General features: G+C 44.9%; 1 protein-coding gene across 12 annotated transcripts in view; it reads right to left on the reverse strand.

Annotated features, from left to right (window-relative positions):
* Window positions 1–23,275, reverse strand: part of LOC120023151 (MAP/microtubule affinity-regulating kinase 3-like) — a 36,162-nt gene that overhangs the window by 8,967 nt on the left and 3,920 nt on the right. For 5 of the 12 annotated variants that reach the window (XM_038967158.1, XM_038967154.1, XM_038967152.1 and 2 more), the window contains 6 exons: window positions 13,712–13,760; window positions 9,623–9,688; window positions 4,645–4,715; window positions 2,513–2,569; window positions 1,687–1,923; window positions 1,418–1,537 (listed from right to left, as the gene is read on the reverse strand). In XM_038967158.1, coding sequence (XP_038823086.1) covers window positions 1,418–1,537; window positions 1,687–1,923; window positions 2,513–2,569; window positions 4,645–4,715; window positions 9,623–9,688; window positions 13,712–13,760 — 600 coding nt within the window. Of the gene's footprint in view, window positions 1–1,396; window positions 1,538–1,686; window positions 1,924–2,512; window positions 2,570–4,644; window positions 4,716–9,622; window positions 9,689–13,711; window positions 13,761–23,275 lie in introns of all 12 variants that reach the window. The other 7 variants (XM_038967153.1, XM_038967151.1, XM_038967149.1 and 4 more) reach the window with 3 other exon arrangements.

Here is a 23,275-nt window from a genome sequence, read left to right on the forward strand (position 1 = left end):
CAGGCGAATGGACAGATGGCAGGCAGGCGGATGGACAGATGGCAGGTAGGCGGATGGACAGATGGCAGGCAGGCGGATGGACAGATGGCAGGCAGGCGGATGGACAGATGGCAGGCAGGCGGATGGACAGATGGCAGGCAGGCGGATGGACAGATGGCAGGCAGGCGGATGGAGAGATGGCAGGCAGGCGGATGGACAGATGGCAGGCAGGCGGATGGACAGATGGCAGGCAGGCGGATGGACAGATGGCAGGCAGGCGGATGGACAGATGGCAGGCAGGCGGATGGACAGATGGCAGGCAGGAGGATCGACAGATGGCAGGCAGGCGGATGGACAGATGGCAGGCAGGCGGATGGAGAGATGGCAGGCAGGCGGATGGACAGATGGCAGGCAGGAGGATCGACAGATGGCAGGCAGGAGGATCGACAGATGGCAGGCAGGCGGATGGACAGATGGCAGGCAGGCGGATGGAGAGATGGCAGGCAGGCGGATGGACAGATGGCAGGCAGGCGGATGGACAGATGGCAGGCAGGCGGATGGGGAGATGGCAGGCAGGCGGATGGACGGATGGACAGATGGCAGGTAGGCGGATGGACAGATGGCAGGCAGGCGGATGGAGAGATTGCAGGCAGGAGGATCGACAGATGGCAGGCAGGAGGATCGACAGATGGCAGGCAGGAGGATCGACAGATGGCAGGCAGGCGGATGGAGAGATGGCAGGCAGGCGGATGGAGAGATGGCAGGCAGGCGGATGGAGAGATGGCAGGCAGGCAGGCGGATGGAGAGATGGCAGGCAGGCAGGCGGATGGAGAGATGGCAGGCAGGCAGGCGGATGGAGAGATGGCAGGCAGGCAGGCGGATGGAGAGATGGCAGGCAGGCAGGCGGATGGAGAGATGGCAGGCAGGCAGGCGGATGGAGAGACGGCAGGCAGGCAGGCGGATGGAGAGATGGCAGGCAGGCGGATGGAGAGATGGCAGGCAGGCGGATGGAGAGATGGCATGCAGGCGGGATGGAGAGATGGCAGGCAGGTGGATGGACAGATGGCAGGCAGGCGGATGGAGAGATGGCAGGCAGGCGGATGGAGAGATGGCAGGCAGGCGGATGGAGAGATGGCAGGCAGGCGGATGGAGAGATGGCAGGCAGGCGGATGGAGAGATGGCAGGCAGGCGGATGGAGAGATGGCAGGCAGGCGGATGGAGAGATGGCAGGCAGGCGGATGGAGAGATGGCAGGCAGGCGGATGGAGAGATGGCAGGCAGGCGGATGGAGAGATGGCAGGCAGGCGGATGGAGAGATGGCAGGCAGGCGGATGGAGAGATGGCAGGCAGGTGGATGGAGAGAATGCTCTGGAGTGCCATCATGCCACGGTGGAGTGAATAAAGTGTTGAATATTTACATTTTCGCTGTCCTCTCTCACCTCGAGAGTCCCCCGCTTGGCCGGGTTGAGCACCAGGAAGCGCTTGAGGAGGTTCTCGCAGTCTGTGGACATGTAGAAGGGGATACGATATTTCCCCCTCAGAACCCTCTCCCTAAGCTCCTACAGAGAGACGGACCGGGAGAAAGAGTGAGTGAGACAGGAGTGAGGACATCTTATCTCAAGTTTTACCCCTATGTTTCACTGACTATGAATCTCCCACAGACAAAGGAACTGAGTATGGAAGTATTTCTATGAGTCTTTCTACATACCTTGAGGTTCTGCCCGTCGAAGGGCAGAGAGCCGCTGACCAGTGTGTAGAGGATGACCCCCAGGCTCCAGACGTCCACCTCGGGCCCATCGTACTTCTTTCCCTGAAACAGCTCCGGGGCGGCGTAGGGTGGGGAGCCACAGAACGTGTCCAACTTGTTCCCCATGGTGAACTCATTACTGAAGCCAAAGTCCGCTATCTTAATGTTCATGTCTGCATCCAGCAGCAGGTTCTCTGCCTAGAGACACAGGAGGGGAAGGCAGAGAAGAATGAGGTGATGAGGTGAGAGGTCGCTGGGACGTCAGATTGAAAGACAGAGGTAACAGACTACCTAGGGCACAGGTAAAAGCATAACACATTTGAATAACCCACAAAGATCCATGCTGACAGTAGAGTTCCAATCAGAGGTAGAGATGTCAAAGGCACAAAAAATATCTACTGATCCCTCTACAGAAAAACCCCTCACAAAACAAAGTGCTCTACAAGTCAAAGTTAGTGTCAAACACACAGGGGGAGACAGCTGCTCTCTGCTCTTACATATCTGTCCTCATGGATCATTCATGAAGCTCTACAGAGTATGGACACGCTGCTGATGGAAATGAGATGGGAGCTCTGAACAGAGTAACTCCCACTGAGGTCGACCCCCTCACGCTAACCGAGATAAAAATACAGAAGCATCAATATTTATTCTACATGTGGCAGCATATCAGAGGCTGGCTAAATGGAATGGCATTTTAAGTGAGTATGTGGTGCAACGGAGAACATGTGAGCAGGAAAAAGCACCGCCTTTGGCCACTTTAGTTCACCCACCCTCACTGGGTCCTTACCTTCAGGTCTCTATGAACAATGTGCTTCTGGTGGCAGTACTGCACAGCAGAAACGATCTACAGAGAAACACACATACAGAGTGATACAGTTAGTCTTCCACCTGGCACAGTTTTCACACCGCCCCTGGGTGAAGGATATGGAGAGGAGATGTGGTGTACAACCACCCTGGGTGAAGGATGTGGTGAGGAGATGTGGTGTACAACCCCCCAAGGTGAAGGATGTGGTGAGGAGATGTGGTGTACAACCCCCCAAGGTGAAGGATGTGGTGAGGAGATGTGGTGTACAACCCCCCAAGGTGAAGGATGTGGCGAGGAGATGTGGTGTACAACCCCCCAAGGTGAAGGATGTGGTGTACAACCCCCCAAGGTGAAGGATGTGGTGTACAACCCCCCTAGGTGAAGGATGTGGTGTACAACCCCCCTAGGTGAAGGATGTGGTAAGGAGATGTGGTGTACAACCCCCCAAGGTGAAGGATGTGGTGTACAACCCCCCTAGGTGAAGGATGTGGTGAGGAGATGTGGTGTACAACCCCCCAAGGTGAAGGATGTGGTGTACAACCCCCCTAGGTGAAGGATGTGGTGTACAACCCCCCTAGGTGAAGGATGTGGTAAGGAGATGTGGTGTACAACCCCCCTAGGTGAAGGATGTGGTAAGGAGATGTGGTGTACAAACCCCCAAGGTGAAGGATGTGGTGAGGAGATGTGGTGTACAACCCCCCTAGGTGAAGGATGTGGTGTACAACCCCCCTAGGTGAAGGATGTGGTAAGGAGATGTGGTGTACAACCCCCCTAGGTGAAGGATGTGGTAAGGAGATGTGGTGTACAACCCCCCTAGGTGAAGGATGTGGTAAGGAGATGTGGTGTACAACCCCCCTAGGTGAAGGATGTGGTGTACAACCCCCCTAGGTGAAGGATGTGGTGAGGAGATGTGGTGTACAACCCCCCAAGGTGAAGGATGTGGTAAGGAGATGTGGTGTACAACCCCCCAAGGTGAAGGATGTGGTGAGGAGATGTGGTGTACAACCCCCCTAGGTGAAGGATGTGGTGTACAACCCCCCAAGGTGAAGGATGTGGTGAGGAGATGTGGTGTACAACCCCCCTAGGTGAAGGATGTGGTGAGGAGATGTGGTGTACAACCCCCCTAGGTGAAGGATGTGGTGAGGAGATGTGGTGTACAACCCCCCTAGGTGAAGGATGTGGTGTACAACCCCCCTAGGTGAAGGATGTGGTGTACAACCCCCCTAGGTGAAGGATGTGGTAAGGAGATGTGGTGTACAACCCCCCAAGGTGAAGGATGTGGTGAGGAGATGTGGTGTACAACCCCCCTAGGTGAAGGATGTGGTGAGGAGATGTGGTGTACAACCCCCCTAGGTGAAGGATGTGGTGAGGAGATGTGGTGTACAACCCCCCTAGGTGAAGGATGTGGTGAGGAGATGTGGTGTACAACCCCCCAAGGTGAAGGATGTGGTGAGGAGATGTGGTGTACAACCCCCCAAGGTGAAGGATGTGGTGAGGAGATGTGGTGTACAACCCCCCAAGGTGAAGGATGTGGTGAGGAGATGTGGTGTACAACCCCCCAAGGTGAAGGATGTGGTGAGGAGATGTGGTGTACAACCCCCCTAGGTGAAGGATGTGGTGAGGAGATGTGGTGTACAACCCCCCTAGGTGAAGGATGTGGTGAGGAGATGTGGTGTCGAGTGAGAAGACAGATACAACTAAAAAGAGACCATGTCTAAGAAACAGAGTGTAGACATGAAGCTTGGAGAAAACTGGGTCTCCTCTTCCTGTGTGAGCATCTGCTCGAGATTTATCACTCCCAATGAAACTCTGCAGAAAGATGAACCTGCGGTCAGACCAGGGAAGTAGTTAGCTATAGCCTCGACATTGCTGAGTGTGCCTGACTATCCTCCCACTGCAGAGCGCTGTGTGGAGGCAGCACATCCCCAGTGTGTCACTGTCAGTGGGAGATAGATAAGCGATGAGGGGAGCTCTGTGTTTTGCCATTTCTCATAACTTAACAGTAACAGCAGTCTATCCTGGGTGGTTTAGGACACTGACCAGTGAGGAATCGGCAGGCAGACAGGCAGGCAGGGTGAGAATCCAGCACACTGCGGGTAAAGTCCTGTACCTACCTGTCTAAATTTAGCCCTGGCCTCTTTTTCCTTCATCCTTCCGTGTGCAACAAGGTAGTCGAAGACCTCTCCTGCAAGAGAAAGAAGACAACAGTAAGGATATTAAATTATAGGCTGTGTATTTCAAAGGGAAAACGGTACGAAAACACTTTGTACATCAAATAAGGTCAAGGTTTAGAGCAGGGCTGTTCAATTCCGGTTCTGGAGGGCCAAAATACTTCCGTGTCTTGTTTCTACCTGGTAGTTAATGGCACACACCCGGTGTCCCAAGTCTGAATTAAACCCTTATTAGAAGGAGAGGATGAAAACCAGAAGTGTTTCGGCCCTCCAGGACCGACATTGAACAGCCCTAGTTTAGAGAATAATCCGAATCAAAAACTACTTTAAAACACAGTATGAGGAGCATGTGAACCTAACTGTTCCTCACACCGACAGAGAGACACAGAACTCTAATTCCTTTACTGTAGTTCTGTCCTGAAGGCACAAGCTTCTGAGTATCGCTACAACATCAGATGCTTTCTTCAGCCCACGCAGCTGTGTTGTGTTCTCTCAAACCCGTCCATGCTAAAACGTGACACAGCTCTCTTGTGTGCTAACAGCAGCTGAGAGGTTAGGGGGTGAGAAGGGGGGGTCCAGCATTAACAACTTGCCCCATAAAACATTTTGTTCTGCATCCCCGAAACCCTCCCACACACAATCAGTGTTGATCTGCGGGAGCAGCAAGTGAGCGTGTGTGCGAAAGAGCGAGCTTGTAGGCCTATGTGCGCAAAAGAGAGTCACCAGTGCTCTCCAACTCTGCTCTAAATGCAGGACGCGTCAACACACATTTCAGATTTCCTAGAAGTAGGTTGCCAGTGGCCACTGTTGCAATGTACTGAATATGATATGTTTCCTGTAGGGCTGACCCCATTTTGTTGACTGGTCGTTTGTTTGGTCAATAGGCTTTTGGTTGACTGAGATTTCTTTATTGGAGCAGTAGCAATTGAAAAAATAAATAATTTTCATGGTGTACAAGACACCTGTCTAATTGGCACCTGTTTGAGTGGACTACTCCATTATGGAGGCCGTGGGGATGGCACAGTCCATCACTCTAAGACATGTGCTACTGAAATTGTATATGGTTATATTATGTTGGAACAATGGTGCAACACTAATAAAAATTATATTTTATAACATATGCGCTTTCTCCCGCGTAGGATAGCAGTCGCTGTCAGCGGTTCTGAAACACATCAGTGCACTGTTGGCGCCTAGACCATGTTGCTTTGTGCATAATAGCAAAGTTAACCAGCATATTGGTGTTGAGAACAATGCTGTGGAGGCAGCAGCAGAATGACGAGATGAGAAAAACAGCCTTTTGACTTAATTGTCTAAGAAAAGTAGCCTAACTGTTAAATGTGCCAGGCTTAAAAATCATCAATATATCGACAGAAATAAGACAAATCCTGCTTCTGTTGCCTGTTTGTTTAATAGCATACTGATTCCATGAGCACCAAGCCTTCGTAAGCACCAAACCACACACAACATGTCGGATAAGTCTGTTTGCTATACTGTAATAAAGGCTTTACCTTGTTTTTAGTTAGAACAGCCTGTCTGGTATTATTTATAATGTATTTAGTGTTGCTTACACTGCTTACACTGTTCCAAATTGATCTCATTATTGTTATTATGACTATTATTGTTATGATTATCATGATTATAATAATAAGTAATGTCATTATCATTAGCAGGCTTAGTATAGCTGCCTCGCATAACCACCATTGAGCTGTAGGTCTAAGAGCGCATCCTGTCTATTCTTAATACTGAAACTTACTTTGGTCTATATTTCAATATATAACTTACAGTACTGTAACAATCAATCACTCATTCATTAATGTCATCACACAGCATGAGTCATTCATGATTTGAAATGCAATCAATCATTGACCCTTGAATAATTAGCGTGAACAATAAATAAACTGTTCCATTTTGCTGTAATAAAGACGTTACAAAAAAAGTTGTTTACATTGATCCAAACGGTTAGAGAAACTATATTGTAATCTAACAGAACCTGTTTGGCACACATAATATGCTACGTAGAGCTTGCTCCTTACCTTACGAGCTAAACTACTTCTATGCTCGCTTCGAGGCAAATAACACTGAAACATGCATGAGAGCACCAGCTGTACCGGAACACTGTGTGATCACCCTCTCCGCAGCCGATGTGAGTAAGACCTTTAGACAGGTCAACATACACAAGGCCGCTGGGCCAGACGGATTAGCAGGACGTGTATTGCGAGCATGCGCTGACCAACTGTCTTCACTGACATTTTCAACATCTCCCTGTCCGAGTCTGTAATACCAACATGTTTTAAGCAGACTACCATAGTGCCTGTGCCCAAGAACCCTAAGGTAACCTGCCTAAATGACTACCAACCTGTAGCAGTCACGTCTGTAGCCATGAAGTGCTTTGAAAGGCTGGTCATGGCTCACATCAACACCATCATCCCAGAAACCCTAGACCCACTCCAATTTGCATACCACCCCAACAGATCCACAGATGATGCAGTCTCTATTAGACTCCACACTGCCCTTTCCCACCTGGACAAAAGGAACACCTATGTAAGAATGCTATTCATTGACTACAGCTCAGCGTTCAACACCATAGTGCCCTCAAAGCTCATCAATAAGCTAAGGACCCTGGGACTAAACACCTCCCTCTGCAACTGGATCCTGGACTTCCTGACGGGCCACCCCTAGGTGGTAAGGGTAGGTAACAACACATCCGCCATGCTGATCCTCAACACAGGAGCCCCTCAGCTCAGCCCCCTCCTGTACTCCCTGTTCACTCATGATGGCACGGCCAGACACGACTCCAACACCATCATTACATTTGCCAATGACGCTACAGTGGTAGGCCTGATCACCGACAACAACGAGACAGCCTATAGGGAGGAGGTCAGAGACCTGGCCGTGTGGTGCCAGGACAACAACCTCTCCCTCAACATGATCAAGACAAAGGAGATGATTGTACAGGAAAAAGAGGACAGAGCACGTCCCCATTCTCATCAACGGGGCTGCAGTGGAGCAGGTTGAGAGCTTCAAGTTCCTTGGTGTCCACATCACCAACAAACTAACATGGTCCAAGCACACCATGACAGTTGTGAAGAGGGCACGACAAAACCTATACCCCCTGACTGAAAAGATTTGGCATGGGTCCTCAGATCCTCAAAAGGTTCTACAGCTGCACCATCGAGAGCATCTTGACTGGTTGCATCACTGCCTGGTATGGCAACTGCTCGGCCTCCGACCGCAAGGCACTACAGACGGTAGTGCGAATGGCCCAGTACATCACTGGGGCCAAGCTTCCTGCCATCCAGGACCTCTATACCAGGCGGTGTCAGAGGAAGGCCCTAAAAATTGTCAAAGACTCCAGCCACCATAGTCACAGACTGTTCTCTCTGCTACCACACGGCAAATGGTTCCCGGTGCACTAAGTCTAGGTCCAAAGAGGCTTCTAAACAGCTTCTACCCCCAAGCCATAAGTCTCCTGAACATCTAGTCAAATGGCTACCCACACTATTTGCATTGCCCCCCCACCCCAACCACCACTGCCACCCTCTGTTGTCATCTATGCATAGTCACTTTAATTAACTCTACCTACATGTACATACCACCTCAACTAACCGGTGCCCCCTCACATTGACTCTGTACCGGCACCCCCTTGTATATATTGTTATTTTTTACTGCTGCTCTTTAATTACTTGATACTTTTATCTCTTATTCTTATCAGTATTTTTTGAAACTGCACTGTTGGTTAGGGGCTCATGAGTAAGCATTTCACTGTAAGGTCTACAGACCTGTTGTATTTGGCGCATGTGACTAATAGAAATTTGATTTGATTTATTTTTCTTTATTTCCAGTATTTTCTACATGTCAAATGTATTCCACACATCTGACTTACCCTTCACCTCCTGAGCAACCTATAAACATTCCCCATTTCAATTTTTTTTGTCACGCGCTAGGGTGTTCAGAGTTTATTATAACCAGTTTATTGATGTGATTATGATATGCTATAGGTCAGGTCCTATTGGTCACGTGCATGCCATGCATACATGTGTCACGTAAAGAGATCAAGGGTTGAGAGAATAGGGAATGTTTCTCCGAAACAAATGAGCGATTTCAGTAACAAAAGTTTTCAGTCAGAAATGGCTGTAATTATGTTGCAGCTTTAGCAGCACGAACAGCGCGATAAACACTGTGGTGGTCGCTGCAGCAGGGAGGAGAGAGCGACAATGGATGCTAGTCACACTCACTGTCATTTTTTTTTAACACATCAAGTCTGAGCCCGGCTCGGCACAATCAAATCAATTGCGGTCAGACTCCCTCTAGTCATGTGTGTCTTAATTATTTCATCAAACAGTGCGCTTAACACATTTACATTTAAGTCATTTAGCAGACGCTCTTATCCAGAGCGACTTACAAATTGGTGCATTCACCTTATGATATCCAGTGGAACAACCACTTACAATATCCACTTTACACTTTACACACTTTACACTTTACAATATCCACATATCCCTACCGGCCAAACCCTCCCTAACCCGGACAACGCTAAGCCAATTGTGCGTCGCCCCACGGACCTCCCGGTCGCGGCCGGCTGCGGCAGAGCCTGGGCGTGAACCCAGAGACTCTGGTGGCGCAGCTAGCACTGCGATGCAGTGCTCTAGACCACTGCGCCACCCGGGAGACCCACATCAGACAAGCTCAGTGAAAATACTGTAGTTAATTTGATTAAACACATAGGATTTGTCTACATATGGAAAAATACACGTTTGAAAATGTAGACCAATCGATGGGTCGAAAGAACAGATGACTCTCGGTCGACCATGATTATTTTCAGTCGGGGACAGCCCTAGTTTCCTGTATGGCTCTTCACCAAGCCCTATGCCATCACAGCAGTTATGGGGGCTGAGAAGCCGAGGCATAACATACTACTCACCTCTACTGGCATACTCCATCACCAGGTACAGCGTCCTCTCTGTCTCGATCACCTCAAACAGCTTCACTATGGGGAAAAGAGAAAGATTTGTCCTTGAATTCAGGCCCACACTCAAAATCAAATTAAGAATTTCATCTTTCTGGCTCAACTTTGTAAAAATGCGTGTCCTGGATAGCTGACGGCATTGTCAGGGACCAGCGGTGTAAATGGATCCTGGTAAGAGAGAGACTCTGTACGCCCGACATTGAACTGCTTTCTGTGTCGCTGCGACCCTACTATCTGCCCAGTGAGGTCCCCCAATAGTTTGTTACCGTTGTGTACATTCAACCTAAAGCTAATATAACAAAGGCATCAGAGATTATTTATAATCTGTCACAGAAACTGGAATCCATCTCCCCTGACGCACCCAAATTTATTTTAGGGGATTTTAACAACTGTACCTTGCAAAGTTTTGCGCACATACCACCAGTATGTGAAATGTCACACTAGGAAAAATAGGACTCTTGATTTGTGCTATGGGACAATACCAAATGCGTTTTCTGCCATCACCAGACCTCCCCTGGGGACATCAGACCACAATGTGGTCTACCTCAGGCCAACCTACTGTCGGCTGCTGGAGAGGGAGAAACCCACAGTTCAAACTGTCCAGATCTGGAACGACAACAGTATCACTTGTCTCCAGGGGTGTTTTGACTGTACTATGTGGGAGGTATGAGGAGAGCAGCTCTATCTTGATGAACTCACAGATGTTGTTTCAGACTATGTAAACGTCTGTGTTGAGTCAGTTGTGCCTACTAAAACCTATAAAATATTCCCCAACAATAAGCCTTGGGTATCAAAAGATCTAAAATCACTACTTGATAGGAAGAAGGCAGTTTATGCTGAGGGTGATTGTACATCTCTTAAAGCCTGTCTATGTGAGATCAGAAGACAGATACTGGTGGACAAGGAGGCATACAAGCAAAGGGTGGAGAGGACCCTCTCCTCAGAAAACGCAAGGGTGGCCAGGCAAGGGATTAAATCCATGGCTAGTGCCCCCCACATAGGCAGGGGGAAAACCAGTGCTGACCTTGGGAGATGTTTTCTTCTCAAGATTTGAATCAGACAACTTTGTGTTGGAGGTATAACAAATGGAAGCATCATTACAAATGTTTGAGAGAGTTGTTGTTAAACAGTCTGATGTTTTAAAGTTGTTCAAGGGATGTAACACAGACAAAAGTCCAGGCCCAGACAAAATAAGTGGACATGTGTTGAATGACTACCGCTCTGTCGCCTTGACATCCTTAGTAATGAAATGCCTTGAGAAACTTGTGGAAAGTCATATTCTCAGCGTCACCCAGAAGCTTCTCGACCCATTTCAGTTTGCCTATCAACCTAGCAGAGGAGTTGATGATGTCATTCTTACCCTCCTTAACATGGTCTATAGACATCTAGAGGATGCCAAATCCCATGTTAGGGTTCTGTTTGTTGACTTTTCTTCAGCCTTCAACACAATCCAGCCCTACATTCTGGCACAGAGACTCATTCAGGACTTCTCTTTAGATGGGGAGTTGGTTTTGTGGCTGTTGGGACCTCCTGAGCCAACGCTCACAGTGAGTCAAAATTCGGTACCCACGTGTCGGACAAACGCAATAGCATCACAGGCTCTCCTCAGGGATGTGTTTTGTCCCCACTCCTGTACATCTTGTACACTAATAGTTGTACTAGTTCCCATCCTGACAGACACCTCGTTAAGTTCGCTGATGACACTGCCTTGATCAGCCTGTTGCATGATGACGAGGAACATCATGGCCCGGTCCTAGATGACTTTGTAGAGTGGTGTGAGGAATCACACTTGGTCCTCAATACCAACAAGACCAAAGAGATGTGCATAGACTTCAGGAAGCGTACAACACCTACCTCTGCAACATCTATCAGAGGTCAGAATATAGAGATTGTAGAGGAATACAAATACCTGGGTGTCCTCTTGGACAATAAGCTTCAGTGGAGTAAATGTACAGACCTGATCTACAAAAAGAGCCAACAGAGACTGTACTTTCTCAAAAAGATGGGATCTTTTAATGTAGACTGTACTATACTGACTCTGCTTTACAAATCTTTCATTGAGAGTATTTTAACTTTTTGTATTGTTTGTTGGTTTGGCAATGCCTCTGTCAGCGAGAGAAATATGCTGAGAAGGATTATCACCATAGCAAGCAAGGTACTTGGAGTCAAACAGACAGGCTTGGATGAGATCTTTAAGGTCAGGGCCCTTCGCAAGGCTCACAAAATAATTTTAGACCCAAGCCACCCCCTGTACCCGGACTTTGAACTACTCCCCTCTGGGCGCAGGTATAGGGCACCCCTCAGCAGGAAAAACTCAACTAGACAATAATTTGTGCCAGGTGTGATATCCCTCCTAAATAGCATGGGCTAATGTTCCTATTGACTCAGTAAGGCCAGCAGGCTAGTCTTTAAAAACAAACAATAGTATGCAAGTATAAACACCATGGGACCACGCAGCCGTCATACCGCTCAGGAAGGAGCCACGTTCTGTCTCCTAGAGATGAACGTACTTTTGTGTGAAAAGCGCAAATCAATCCCAGAACAACAGCAAATGACCTTGTGAAGATCCTGGAGGAAACAGGTACAAAAGTATCTTTATCCACAGTAAAGCGAATCCTACATCGACATAACCGGAAAGGCCACTCAGCAAGGAAGAAGCCACTGCTCCAAAACCGCCATAAAAAAGCCAGACTACTGTTTGCAACTGCACATGGGGACAAAGATAGTACTTTTTGGAGAAATGTCCTCTGGTCTGATGAAACAAAAATATAACTGTTTGGCCATAATGACCATCGTTATGTTTGGAGGAAAAGGGGGATGCTTGCAAGCCAAAGAACACCACATCCCAACAGTGAAGCATGGGGGTGGCAGCATCATGTTGTGGGGGTGCTTTACTGCAGGAGGGACTGGTACACTTCACAAAATAGATGGCATCATGAGGGAGGAAAATTATTAGGATATATTGAAGCAACATCTCAAGACATCAGTCAGAAAGTTAAAGCTTGGTCGCAAATGGGTATCCCAAATGGATAATGACCCCAAGCATACTTCCAAAGTTGTGGCAAAATGGCTTAAGGACAACAAAGTCAAGGTATTGGAGTGGCCATCACAAAGCCCTGATCTCAATCCCATAGAAAATTTGTGGCAGAACTGAAAAAGTGTGTGCGAGCAAGGATGCCTATAAACCTGACTCAGTCACACCAGCTCTGTCAGGAGGAATGGGCCAAAATTCACCCAACTTATTGTGGGAAGCTTGTGGAAGGCTACCCGAAACGATTGACCCAAGTTAAACAATTTAAAGTCAATGCTACCAAGTACTAATTGGGCGTATGCAAACTTCTGACCCACTGGGAATGTGATGAAAGAAATAAAAGCTGAAATAAATCATTCTCTCTACTATTATTCTGACATTTCACATTCTTAAAATAAAGTGGTGATCCTAACTGACCTAAGACAAGGACTTTTTACTAGGATTAAATGTCAGGAATTGTGAAAAACTGAGTTTAAATGTATTTGGCTAAGGTGTATGTAAACTTCCGACTTCAACTGTAGCCTTGAAGAGCCTGAACAAATGTATTTCTTATTTCCTTTGATCACTCCTCCACTCCCTCATCTTAGAATGGTGTGTGTGTTGCTGCATACACTCTCTGGCCTACCATATCTCACATGTGGGCATATTATACAGGGCACTAATGCTTATTGGGTATACAGTGTAAAATCAGCCTCCCTGCAGTGTTTTCAGTGAGCTGATCTAACAGTCTCTGGATGAGTGGCTGAGAGCTCCATGGCTATATATAGTGGAGGTGGGATGGAGAAGAGGCTCCCTCTCGCTCTTTTAAATGGTTATCATTGCACATTTAATTATAACCACATTTGAGCAGAGGAAATCATGACGTAAGTGGGGTACAAAATTAAACACAATTAACAGAGTATCCTGTCACCACCATCTGTAACTCAGCTGTATGGTAGTGTGTGGTGTATCGTGGTGTGTAGTGTATGGTAGTGTGTGGTGTATGGAGGTGTATGTGTGTGTGTTCTGCTTACCTATATTTGGGTGGTTTAAAATCTTCATTATTCTTACTTCTCTGAAGAGCTGCAGGGAGAGAAAATTAACAAATTGTTCAGTGTTGGACTGGATGTGTCAGAGAAGAGACAGTAGGGAACTGTTAGAAGTGGAATTTTATTTATATATATATCTCACACACACATACACACACACACATATACGTATATATATATATATATATATATATATATATATATATATATATATATATATATATATATATATATATATATATATATATATATATATATACCCACACACATATATAAACACATATAAACACTGAAATAATATATAAATGCAACAATTTCAAAGATTTTACTGAACTACAGCTCATATAAGGAAATCAGTCAATTTAAATAATTAATTAGGCCCTAATCTATGGATTTCACGACTGGGAATACAGATATGCATCTGTTGGTCACAGATACCTTAAAAAGTAGGGGCGTGTATCAGAAAACCTGTTGTGACCACCATTTGCCTCATGCATCTCCTTCACATAGATGATCTGGCTGTTGATTGTGGATCGTTGTCCCACTGCTCTTCAATGGCTGTGAGAAGTTGCTGGATATTGGAGGGAACTGGAACACGCTGTCGTAGACATCGATCCAGAGCATCCCAAACATGCTCAATGGGTGACATGTCTAGTAAGTATGCAGGCCACGGAAGAACTGGGACATTTTTAGCTTCCAGGAATTGTGTACAGATCCTTGCGACATGCTGAAACATGTGGTGATGGCGGCGGATGAATGGCACGACAATGGGCCTCAGGATCTCGTCACAGTATCGCTGTGCATTCAAATTGCCACCGATAAAATGCAATTGTGTTCGTTGTTGTAACTTATGCCTTCCCATACTATAACCCCACCATGGGGCACTCTGTTCACAACGTTGACATCAGCAAATCACACGCCCACATGACGCCATACACGTACGTGGTCTGCGGATGTGCGGCCAGTTGGACGTACTGCCAAATTCTCTAAAACGCAGTTGGAGGCAGCTTAAGGTATTGAAATTAACAGTAAATTATCTGGCAACAGCTCTGGTGGACATTCTTGCAGTCAGCATGCCATTGCACGCTCCCCCACTCAAAACTTGAGACATCTGTGGCATTGTGTTGTGTGACAAAATTGCACATTTTAGAGAGGCCTTTTATTGTCCCCAGCACAAGGTGTACCTGTGTAATGATTGTGCTGTTTAATCAACTTCTTGATATGCCACACCTGTCAGATAAACAAATTAGTGCACAACATTTGAGAGAAATAAGCTTTTTGTGCATATGGAACATTTCTGGGATATTTTATTACAGCTAATTAAACATGGGATAAACACTTTACATGTTACATTTATATTTTTGTTCAGTCTATATGCTTTATATGTCTTAAATAATACAATATTCACTTCCACATACTGTGATATTGTTGGGGAATGTTACTATTGGTTAACATGCAATATTTTGTACTAATAAAGACCTATATTAATTGAGTGACTATGACAACCAACTAATACCCAGGGCCGATCAGGCCTTACAAAAAAAGCATGATACTAACACTTATAGTAGTAGTAGTAGTAAGAAAGGCAACATGTAGGAAAGACAGTTGGCTGACTTAGGAAGAAAAGCTCACTGACACGTGATGACAGACACTGATATGGTTTTCGCTTACAGAGCAGTTATGGGCAATGTATCTCTGCCCAAATATTTCCCAAGCACTAGTCTGGTTTTCACAAACATCTAGAATACATCATTGTGCTATTAAAGAAGTTGAAGTGAAGTTCCGATTATTGTCCTCGCCTATCTTTCAGAACCGTAGACTTTACCGGTTTCAACGTTATTTGAGCAAGACACCTGCACACACAGACACAAGACAAAAGCTCCATAACCATTAGAGAGTGATCGGAGTTGTGTCAGAGCCAAAAATGCTCTTTAGGGTTCAATCTCAGTGGGAATAAAATAACTAAGTGCTATTTATTATTGATCCTCCTTTTACGACAGCTCACTCTGCTCCCATCCCCCCTTCCGCCCATAAAATAATAAAAGTCATCCATATTTAAAAGAGCAGGAGCCGTGCCTGATGCTGTGCCATGTACTGGCCATTCTAGCTTCTACTGTGCCTCCTGGCATTACCCAATACAAGGTGCTGCAGCAGTCAACGCATAGGAGGAAATATATCACCATGTCTGGAACATACAGCTTAATGCCATCCTAACTGCTCACCCATCAAGAAACACAGACACGACACGCTCTGTACTGGGGAAGCCAGGCTGTTTGGAGGATGACAGACCAGGGTGGTGTTCACATTGAAACCCAACCTCAACATCGTTCATCTCCAAGTCTCTCATCTGAATAGTATGATTTCCGGTTTAGCTAAAATACTAAAGGGTTAATTAAACTTCAACAGAAAAACACTCTGAACACCATAGTAACAAACAAGCGTAGATTCGACTTGGCTCTTCCTTGCTAGGGGAAGAGAAGTCTTAGCCTTGGCTTGAGGTCTAGCTCACTTTCATTACACTCTTCCCATTATACCCCTCTACCCATTTTTATAGCAAAATATTCTCAGAGTGCTGCGTAAACATAGAGAAATAAATGTTGTAATTGCATTTATTAGGGATCCACAGTAGAGTTACTCTTCCTGGGGTCCAAACACATTAAGGCACCTACATCACACAAAACAAAAGATAAAACAGTACATGATATAACATTATTACACCACTACAATACAAAATGTATAACACCACCGCCAAGTGTCAGATCTGGAGGAAACCTGGCACCATCCCTACGGTGAAGCATGGTGGTGGCAGCATCATGGTGTGGGGATGTTTTTCAGGGACTGGGAGACTAGTCAGGATCGAGGGAATGATGAACGGAGCAAAGTACAGAGAGATCCTTGATGAAAACGTGCTCCAGGGTGCTCAGAACCTCAGACGGGACGAAGGTTCACCTTCCAACACCTTCCAACGACCCTAAGCACACAGCCAAGACAATGCAGGAGTGGCTTTGGGACAAGTCTAAATGTCCTTGAGTGGCCCAGCCAGAGCCCTGACTTTAACCCAATCTAACATCTCTGGATAGACCTGAAAATAGCTGTGCAGCAACCCTCCCCATACAACCTGACAGATCTTGAGAGGATCTGCAGAGAACTCCCCAAATACAGGTGTGCCAAGCTTGTAGTGTCATATCCAAGAAGCCTCAAGGTTGTAATCGCTGCCAAAGGTGCTTCAACAAAGTACTGAGTAAAGGGTCTGAATACCTATGTAAATCTTATATTTCTGTTTTTTATTTTTAATAAATGAGTAAAATTCTACAAACCTGTTTTTTGCTTTGTCGTTATTGGGTATTGTGTGTAGATTGATGAGGGATAAAATAATTTAAGACATTTTAGGATAAGGCTGTAAGGTAACAAAATCTGGAAAAAGTCGAGGGGTCTGAATCATTTCCAAATGCACTGTACCTGATGTGGAGTAGAGTTCCATGTAGTCATGGCTCTATGTAGTACTGTGCGCCTCCCATAGTCTGTTCTGGACCATTTTCCATGTCATGGATAGGCAGGTAGACAGGCTTATCATTGTTTCGTAAAAAACTGAGTTCGCCTATGTGTGGTTGCTGGATGGGTTTCGTGGTGTTCTCTATAGAAAACCATAGGGAACAGACAACACTATCTTACAGCAGTATAGACAGGCTTATGTAGTGATAAAGAGCGGAACCGGTCAGTTCTTGCACACACACACACACACACACACAAACAGACCACATGGGAACCACCAGGCTAAGGCACCATAACAAAACATCACAATAGACACAACACTTCTATGTAGATTGTGTTGCCAACAATCCAGGCTTACCAGTAAGGCTGGGAATTGTCAGGTACCTCACTATACGATATTATCACAATACTTAAGTTTCGATACGATATGTATTGCATTTCTCACGATTCTATATCTATTGCAATTCGATATTGTGATTTTATTGCATTTCGATGTTCCAAACATATTGCTCACCATATGTCTTCTGCAGAGGGACAAGAGAAAATTAGTTTTGGTCAGTCATGGAATTAAAAGTGCTGAAAACAAATTGGCCCTATTTAAAAAGAAGATGGCGAACAATCTATGAAGGACAAATACTGGAGTTTTGGTGCAGGTACAGCCAGTCAAAATTAATATTGCAATATTGTTAAAACTATACAATATAGTGTCAAAAACTGTATGGATTTTTTCCCCCATCACTACTTACCAGTGCGCTAATATATGGATCTCTAACCTTTACTTATGCTACAAGGCTAATTGTCACAGCAGGTCCCATTTTAACAGTCAATTCGACATGTATTTGTGAGCACTGCTTCTGCTCTCATTAGCCTATACTGAACTTAAAACAGGTTAGTGCTGCTCTGTGGTGACTTTATGAGAAGGGAGTAGGAGAGCAGTAGAAGCAGAGGCCACACCACACCAGACTCCAAACATCTGAGAACCAACTGTTCTCAGATGTTTTCATTTAATCAAAGGCTTTGGCCATTTCCCTAACCTTTGCCCTCTAAACTGGGCAACAACAGCCTTGTCTGGTCATGTGACCTTCAGTGAAGGGAGGGAGGGAGTTAGGGAGGAATGGAGGTGAAAGATTACAATGAGCTTGTCACAGATGTGAGCTCTTCCAAACTATTAAAAAACGAAGGATGAAAAAAAAAAAAAAATTAGGCTTAAGACCATGTTTTGATTTACTGTCCCAATAACAGAACCACCCACATTTTGCAGTCTCCTCTTCTCAGTGTACCTGGACCTCTTAGATTTGTTGGTGCTGGAGAGGTAGAGTTCCTTTTGTTCACAAATCATCGCCTAAGTCAGACAAGGGGATTTCAATTGGCAAAGGCAACATTTAAGGAAGATAGTGATAGCTTTGTATTACTAAAAATGAGTTACATCAAGTACCCAACACAACATGACTATTCCTAGGGGTTATTACTAAATTGTTAACAGAAGCTCCATGTGTTGTGTGTTTCCAACAAGCCACCTCATAAAGAGCCTCATGACTCAGATAGGGCTCAATGAAATTTGTTTTAATCAAATCACATTTTATCTGTCACATGCGCTGAATAAAACAGGTGTAGAGCTTACCGTGACATGCTTACTTACGAGCCCTTAACCAACAACGCAGGTCAATAAATAAGTGTTTAATAAAAACATTTACTAAATAAACTAAAGTAAAAAGTAACACAATAAAATAATAATAACGAGGCTATATATAGTGGGGGTACCGGTACCGATTCAATGTGCGGGGGTACAGGTTAGGTTAGTCGAGGTAATTTGTACATGTAGGTAGGGGTAAAGTGATTAGGCATAGAAAATAAACAGCGAGTCGCAGCAGTGTGAAAAAACAAAGGCGGGGGGGGGGGGGGGGGGGGGGGGGTGTCAAAGTAAATAGTCCAGGTGACCATTTGATTAATTGTTCAGCAGTCTTGTGGCTTGGGGGTAGAAACTGTTAAGGAAACTTTTGGACCTAGACTTGGCGCTCCGGTACCGCTTGCCGTGCGGTAGCAGAGAGAACAGTCTATGACTTGGGTGACTGGAGTCTTTGACCATTTTTTGGGCCTTTCTCTGACACTGCCTAGTATATACAGTTGAAGTCGGAAGTTTACATACACGTACATGCTGATCAGACCGTACACGTTGCGTACGTCGCAAAATAAATGTAGAAATCCATGTTATTCAATTATTGCACCCACACTGCTCGCGATCGTCTGCGATGCCAAGGGCTAAAATAGAACTCCTTTCTATTTCTGACGCAGATCGCGCTGAAAGTCCTGCCTCTCCCATCTCCTCATTGGTTTATAGAAGCAGGTACCCACGTGCCATCTCCTCATTGGTCATACCCACGTGGGTGATTGAAAGACAAACTGTTTTGCCGGTCGTCGTGGTAATACTATTAAAGTTTAGATAAGATCACCATATACGTTCAAAGATGAAAAAGCCTGGAAGGAGGAGAGATGACTAGAAACAATTCAGTTGGCCGTTTTATGTGTGGATTAATTGTCGGAGTAGAGGACCTTGTGCATTTCAGGTAAAATAACAACTCAATGTTTATATCCCAGGACAAATTAGCTAGCACCAGCAAGCTAGCTAAATAGGACAACTTAGCTAGCAAGTGCAAGCTAACTAGCTAAATTGCCATACATGTTTAATGCTTTTCGACCTGTCCCCAAATTAATGTAATTGGTTCAGAGTTTGTTTTGATATTTTAACCTGCGTGTCGTGATTGCGTTTGGTGTAGGGGGGCAAAATACATTTATGCACGATAGCACACGATGGCGCACGCGCACAGCCGGTTTGGGATCGAGATTAGGTTGGAGTCATCAAAACTCATTTTTCAACCACTCCACAAATTTCTTGTTAACTAACTATAGTTTTGGCAAGTCGGTTAGGACTTCAACTTTGTGCATGACAAGTAATTTTTCCAACAATTGTTTACAGACAGACTTTTTCACTTAATCACAATTCCAATGGGTCAGAAGTTTACATACACTAAGTTGACTGTGCCTTTAAACATCTTGGAAGATTCCAGAAAATTATGCCATGGCTTTAGAAGCTTCTGATAGTCTAATTGACATCATTTGAGTCAATTGGAGGTGTACCTGTGAATGTATTTCAAGGCCTACCTTCAAACTCAGTGCCTCTTTGCTTGACATCATGGGAAAATCAAAAGAAATCAGCCAAGACCTCAGAAAAAAATTGTAGACCTCCACAAGTCTGGTTCATCCTTAGGAGTAATTTCCAAATGCCTGAAGGTGCCACGATCATCTGTACAAACAATAATACGCAAGTATAAACACCATGGGACCACGCGGCTGTCATACCTCTTAGGAAGGAGACACATTCTGTCTCCTAGAGATGAACGTACTTTGGTGTGAAAAGTGCAAATCAATCCCAGAACAACACCAAAGGACTCTGTGAAGATGCTGGAGGAAACAGGTACAAAAGTATCTATATCCACAGTAAAACGAGTCCTATATCAACCTGAAAGGCCACTCAGCAAGGAAGAAGCCACTGCTCCAAAACCGCCATAAAAAAGCCAGACTACGGTTTGCAACTGCACATGGGGACAAAGATCGTACTTTTTGGAGAAATGTCCTCTATTCTGATGAAACAAAAATATAACTGTTTGGCCTTAATGACCATTGTTATGTTTGGGGGAAAAAAGGGGAGGCTTGCAAGCCGAAGAACACCATCCCAACCGTGAAGCACGAGGGTGGCAGCATCATGTTGTGGGGGTGCTTTGCTGCATGAGGGACTGGTGCACTTCACAAAATAGATGGCATCATGAGGGAGGAAAATGATGTGGATATATTGAAGCAACATCTCAAGACACCAGTCAGGAAGTTAAAGCTTGGTCGCAAATGGGTCTTCCAAATGGACAATGACCCCAAGCATACTTCCAAAGTTGTGAAAAAAATGGCTTAAGAGCCACAAAGTCAAGGTATAGAAGTGGCCATCACAAAGCCCTGACCTCAATCCTATAGAAAATTTGTGGGCAGAACTGAAAAAGCATGTGTGAGCAAGGAGGCCAACAAACCGAACTCAGTTACACCAGCTCTGTCAGGAGGAATGGGCCAAAATTCACTCAGCTTATTGTGGAAGGCTACTCGAAATGTTTAACCGAAGTTAAACAATTTAAAGGCTATGCTACCAAATACTAGTTGAGTGTATGTAAACTTCTGACCCACTGGTAATGTGATGAAAGAAATAAAAGCTGAAATAAATCACTCTCTACTATTATTCTGACATTTCACATTCTTAAAATAAAGTGGTGAACATAACTGACCTAAGACAGGGAATTTTTACCAGGATTAAATGCCAGGAATTGTAAAAAACTGAATTTAAATGTATTTGGCTAAGGTGTTTGTAAACTTCCGACTTCAACTGTATTATATATATATATATACAGTGGGGCAAAAAAGTATATAGTCAGCCACCAATTGTGCAAGTTCTCCCACTTAAAAAGATGAGAGAGGCCTGTAATTTTCATCATAGGTACACTTCAACTATGACAGACAAAATGAGAAAAAAAATCCAGAAAATCACATTGTAGGATTTTTAATGATTTTATTTGCAAATTATGGTGGAAAATAAGTATTTGGTCAATAACAAAAGTTTCTCAATACTTTGTTATATACCCTTTGTTGGCAATGACAGAGGTCAAACGTTTTCTGTAAGTCTTCACAAGGTTTTCACACACTGTTGCTGGTATTTTGGCAGGAGACACGTTCATATGAGACGGTAGCAGCAGCATTATGTACAAAATAAGTTACAAACAATGCGAAAAAAATTAAAAAATAACACAGTTGGTTAGGAGCCCATAAAACGGCAGCCATCCCCTCTGGCGCCATTGTAAGAGATTTTTGTAATTTTTGCATGCTTCTGTTCTCCGTTTTGTTTTTCCAGGTTTTCAACAAAATTGGATGTTCTAAGTCCACAAAAATGCTTAAACCACATCAGGAGACCACTTTTGAGGTCTGGAAAAATCTAAGAAATTTTGATTTTAGTTACCCTTTATTTCAAGTACGCACCAGCCAGAGACCGTTGTTTGGTTAATGATGTTTCTGTAGCGCTCATGTGATTGCAGTTTGCAAAACAAATGGCCACTGGATTGATGCAAATAATCATGTCATTCTGCCAGGTAGGCATAGGCCACTTTGTAGTTAGCATTTCATTGAGAAGGTTTTTGGGAATGACTTTCTATCTCTACCAGAATGTAGACATATATACACACACAGGGGCATTCCTGTGCCATTTCAAAAAGTTGCAGGACAAAACGAATCACTGATGCATGTCATCTTATTACTAACATGGGCAAATTAATGAATTTTAGAATAAATTCAATATATATATACTGAATAAAAATATAAACGCAACATGTAAAGTGTTCGTCCCATGTTTCATGAGCTGGAAAAAAAGAAATCACAGAAATGTTCCATACGCACAAAAAGCTTATTTATCTCAAATGATGTGCACAAATGTGTTTACATTTCTCCTTTGCCAATATAATCATTCCACCTGACAGGTGGGGCATAAGCAAGGAGCTGATTAAACAGCATGATCATTACACAGGTGCACCTTGTGCTGGGGACAATAAAAGGCCACTTTAAAATGTGTAGTTTCGTCACACAACCAACACAATGCCACAGATGTCCCAAGTTTTGAGGGAGGTTGCAATTGGCATACTGACTGCAGGAATGTCCACCACAGAGCCCAGGACCTCCACATCTGGCTTCTTCACCTGCGGGGTGTCTGAGGAGGGGTGGGTTGATGAAAAGTATTTCTGTCTGTAATAAAGCCCTTTTATGGGGAAAACTCATTCTGATTGGCTGGGCCTGGCTCCCCAGTGGGTGGGCCTATGCTCTCCCAGGCGAACCCATGGCTGCACCCCTGCCCAGTCATGTGAAATCCACAGATTAGGGTCTAATTCATTTCTTTAAATTTACTGATTTCCTTATATGAACTGTAACTCAAGAAAATCTTTGAAATTGCTGCATGTTGAGTTTATATTTTTGTTCAGT

This window comes from Salvelinus namaycush, chromosome 28 (assembly GCF_016432855.1).
Source record: "Salvelinus namaycush isolate Seneca chromosome 28, SaNama_1.0, whole genome shotgun sequence".
In the NCBI taxonomy this organism is placed as follows: Eukaryota; Metazoa; Chordata; class Actinopteri; order Salmoniformes; family Salmonidae; genus Salvelinus; species Salvelinus namaycush.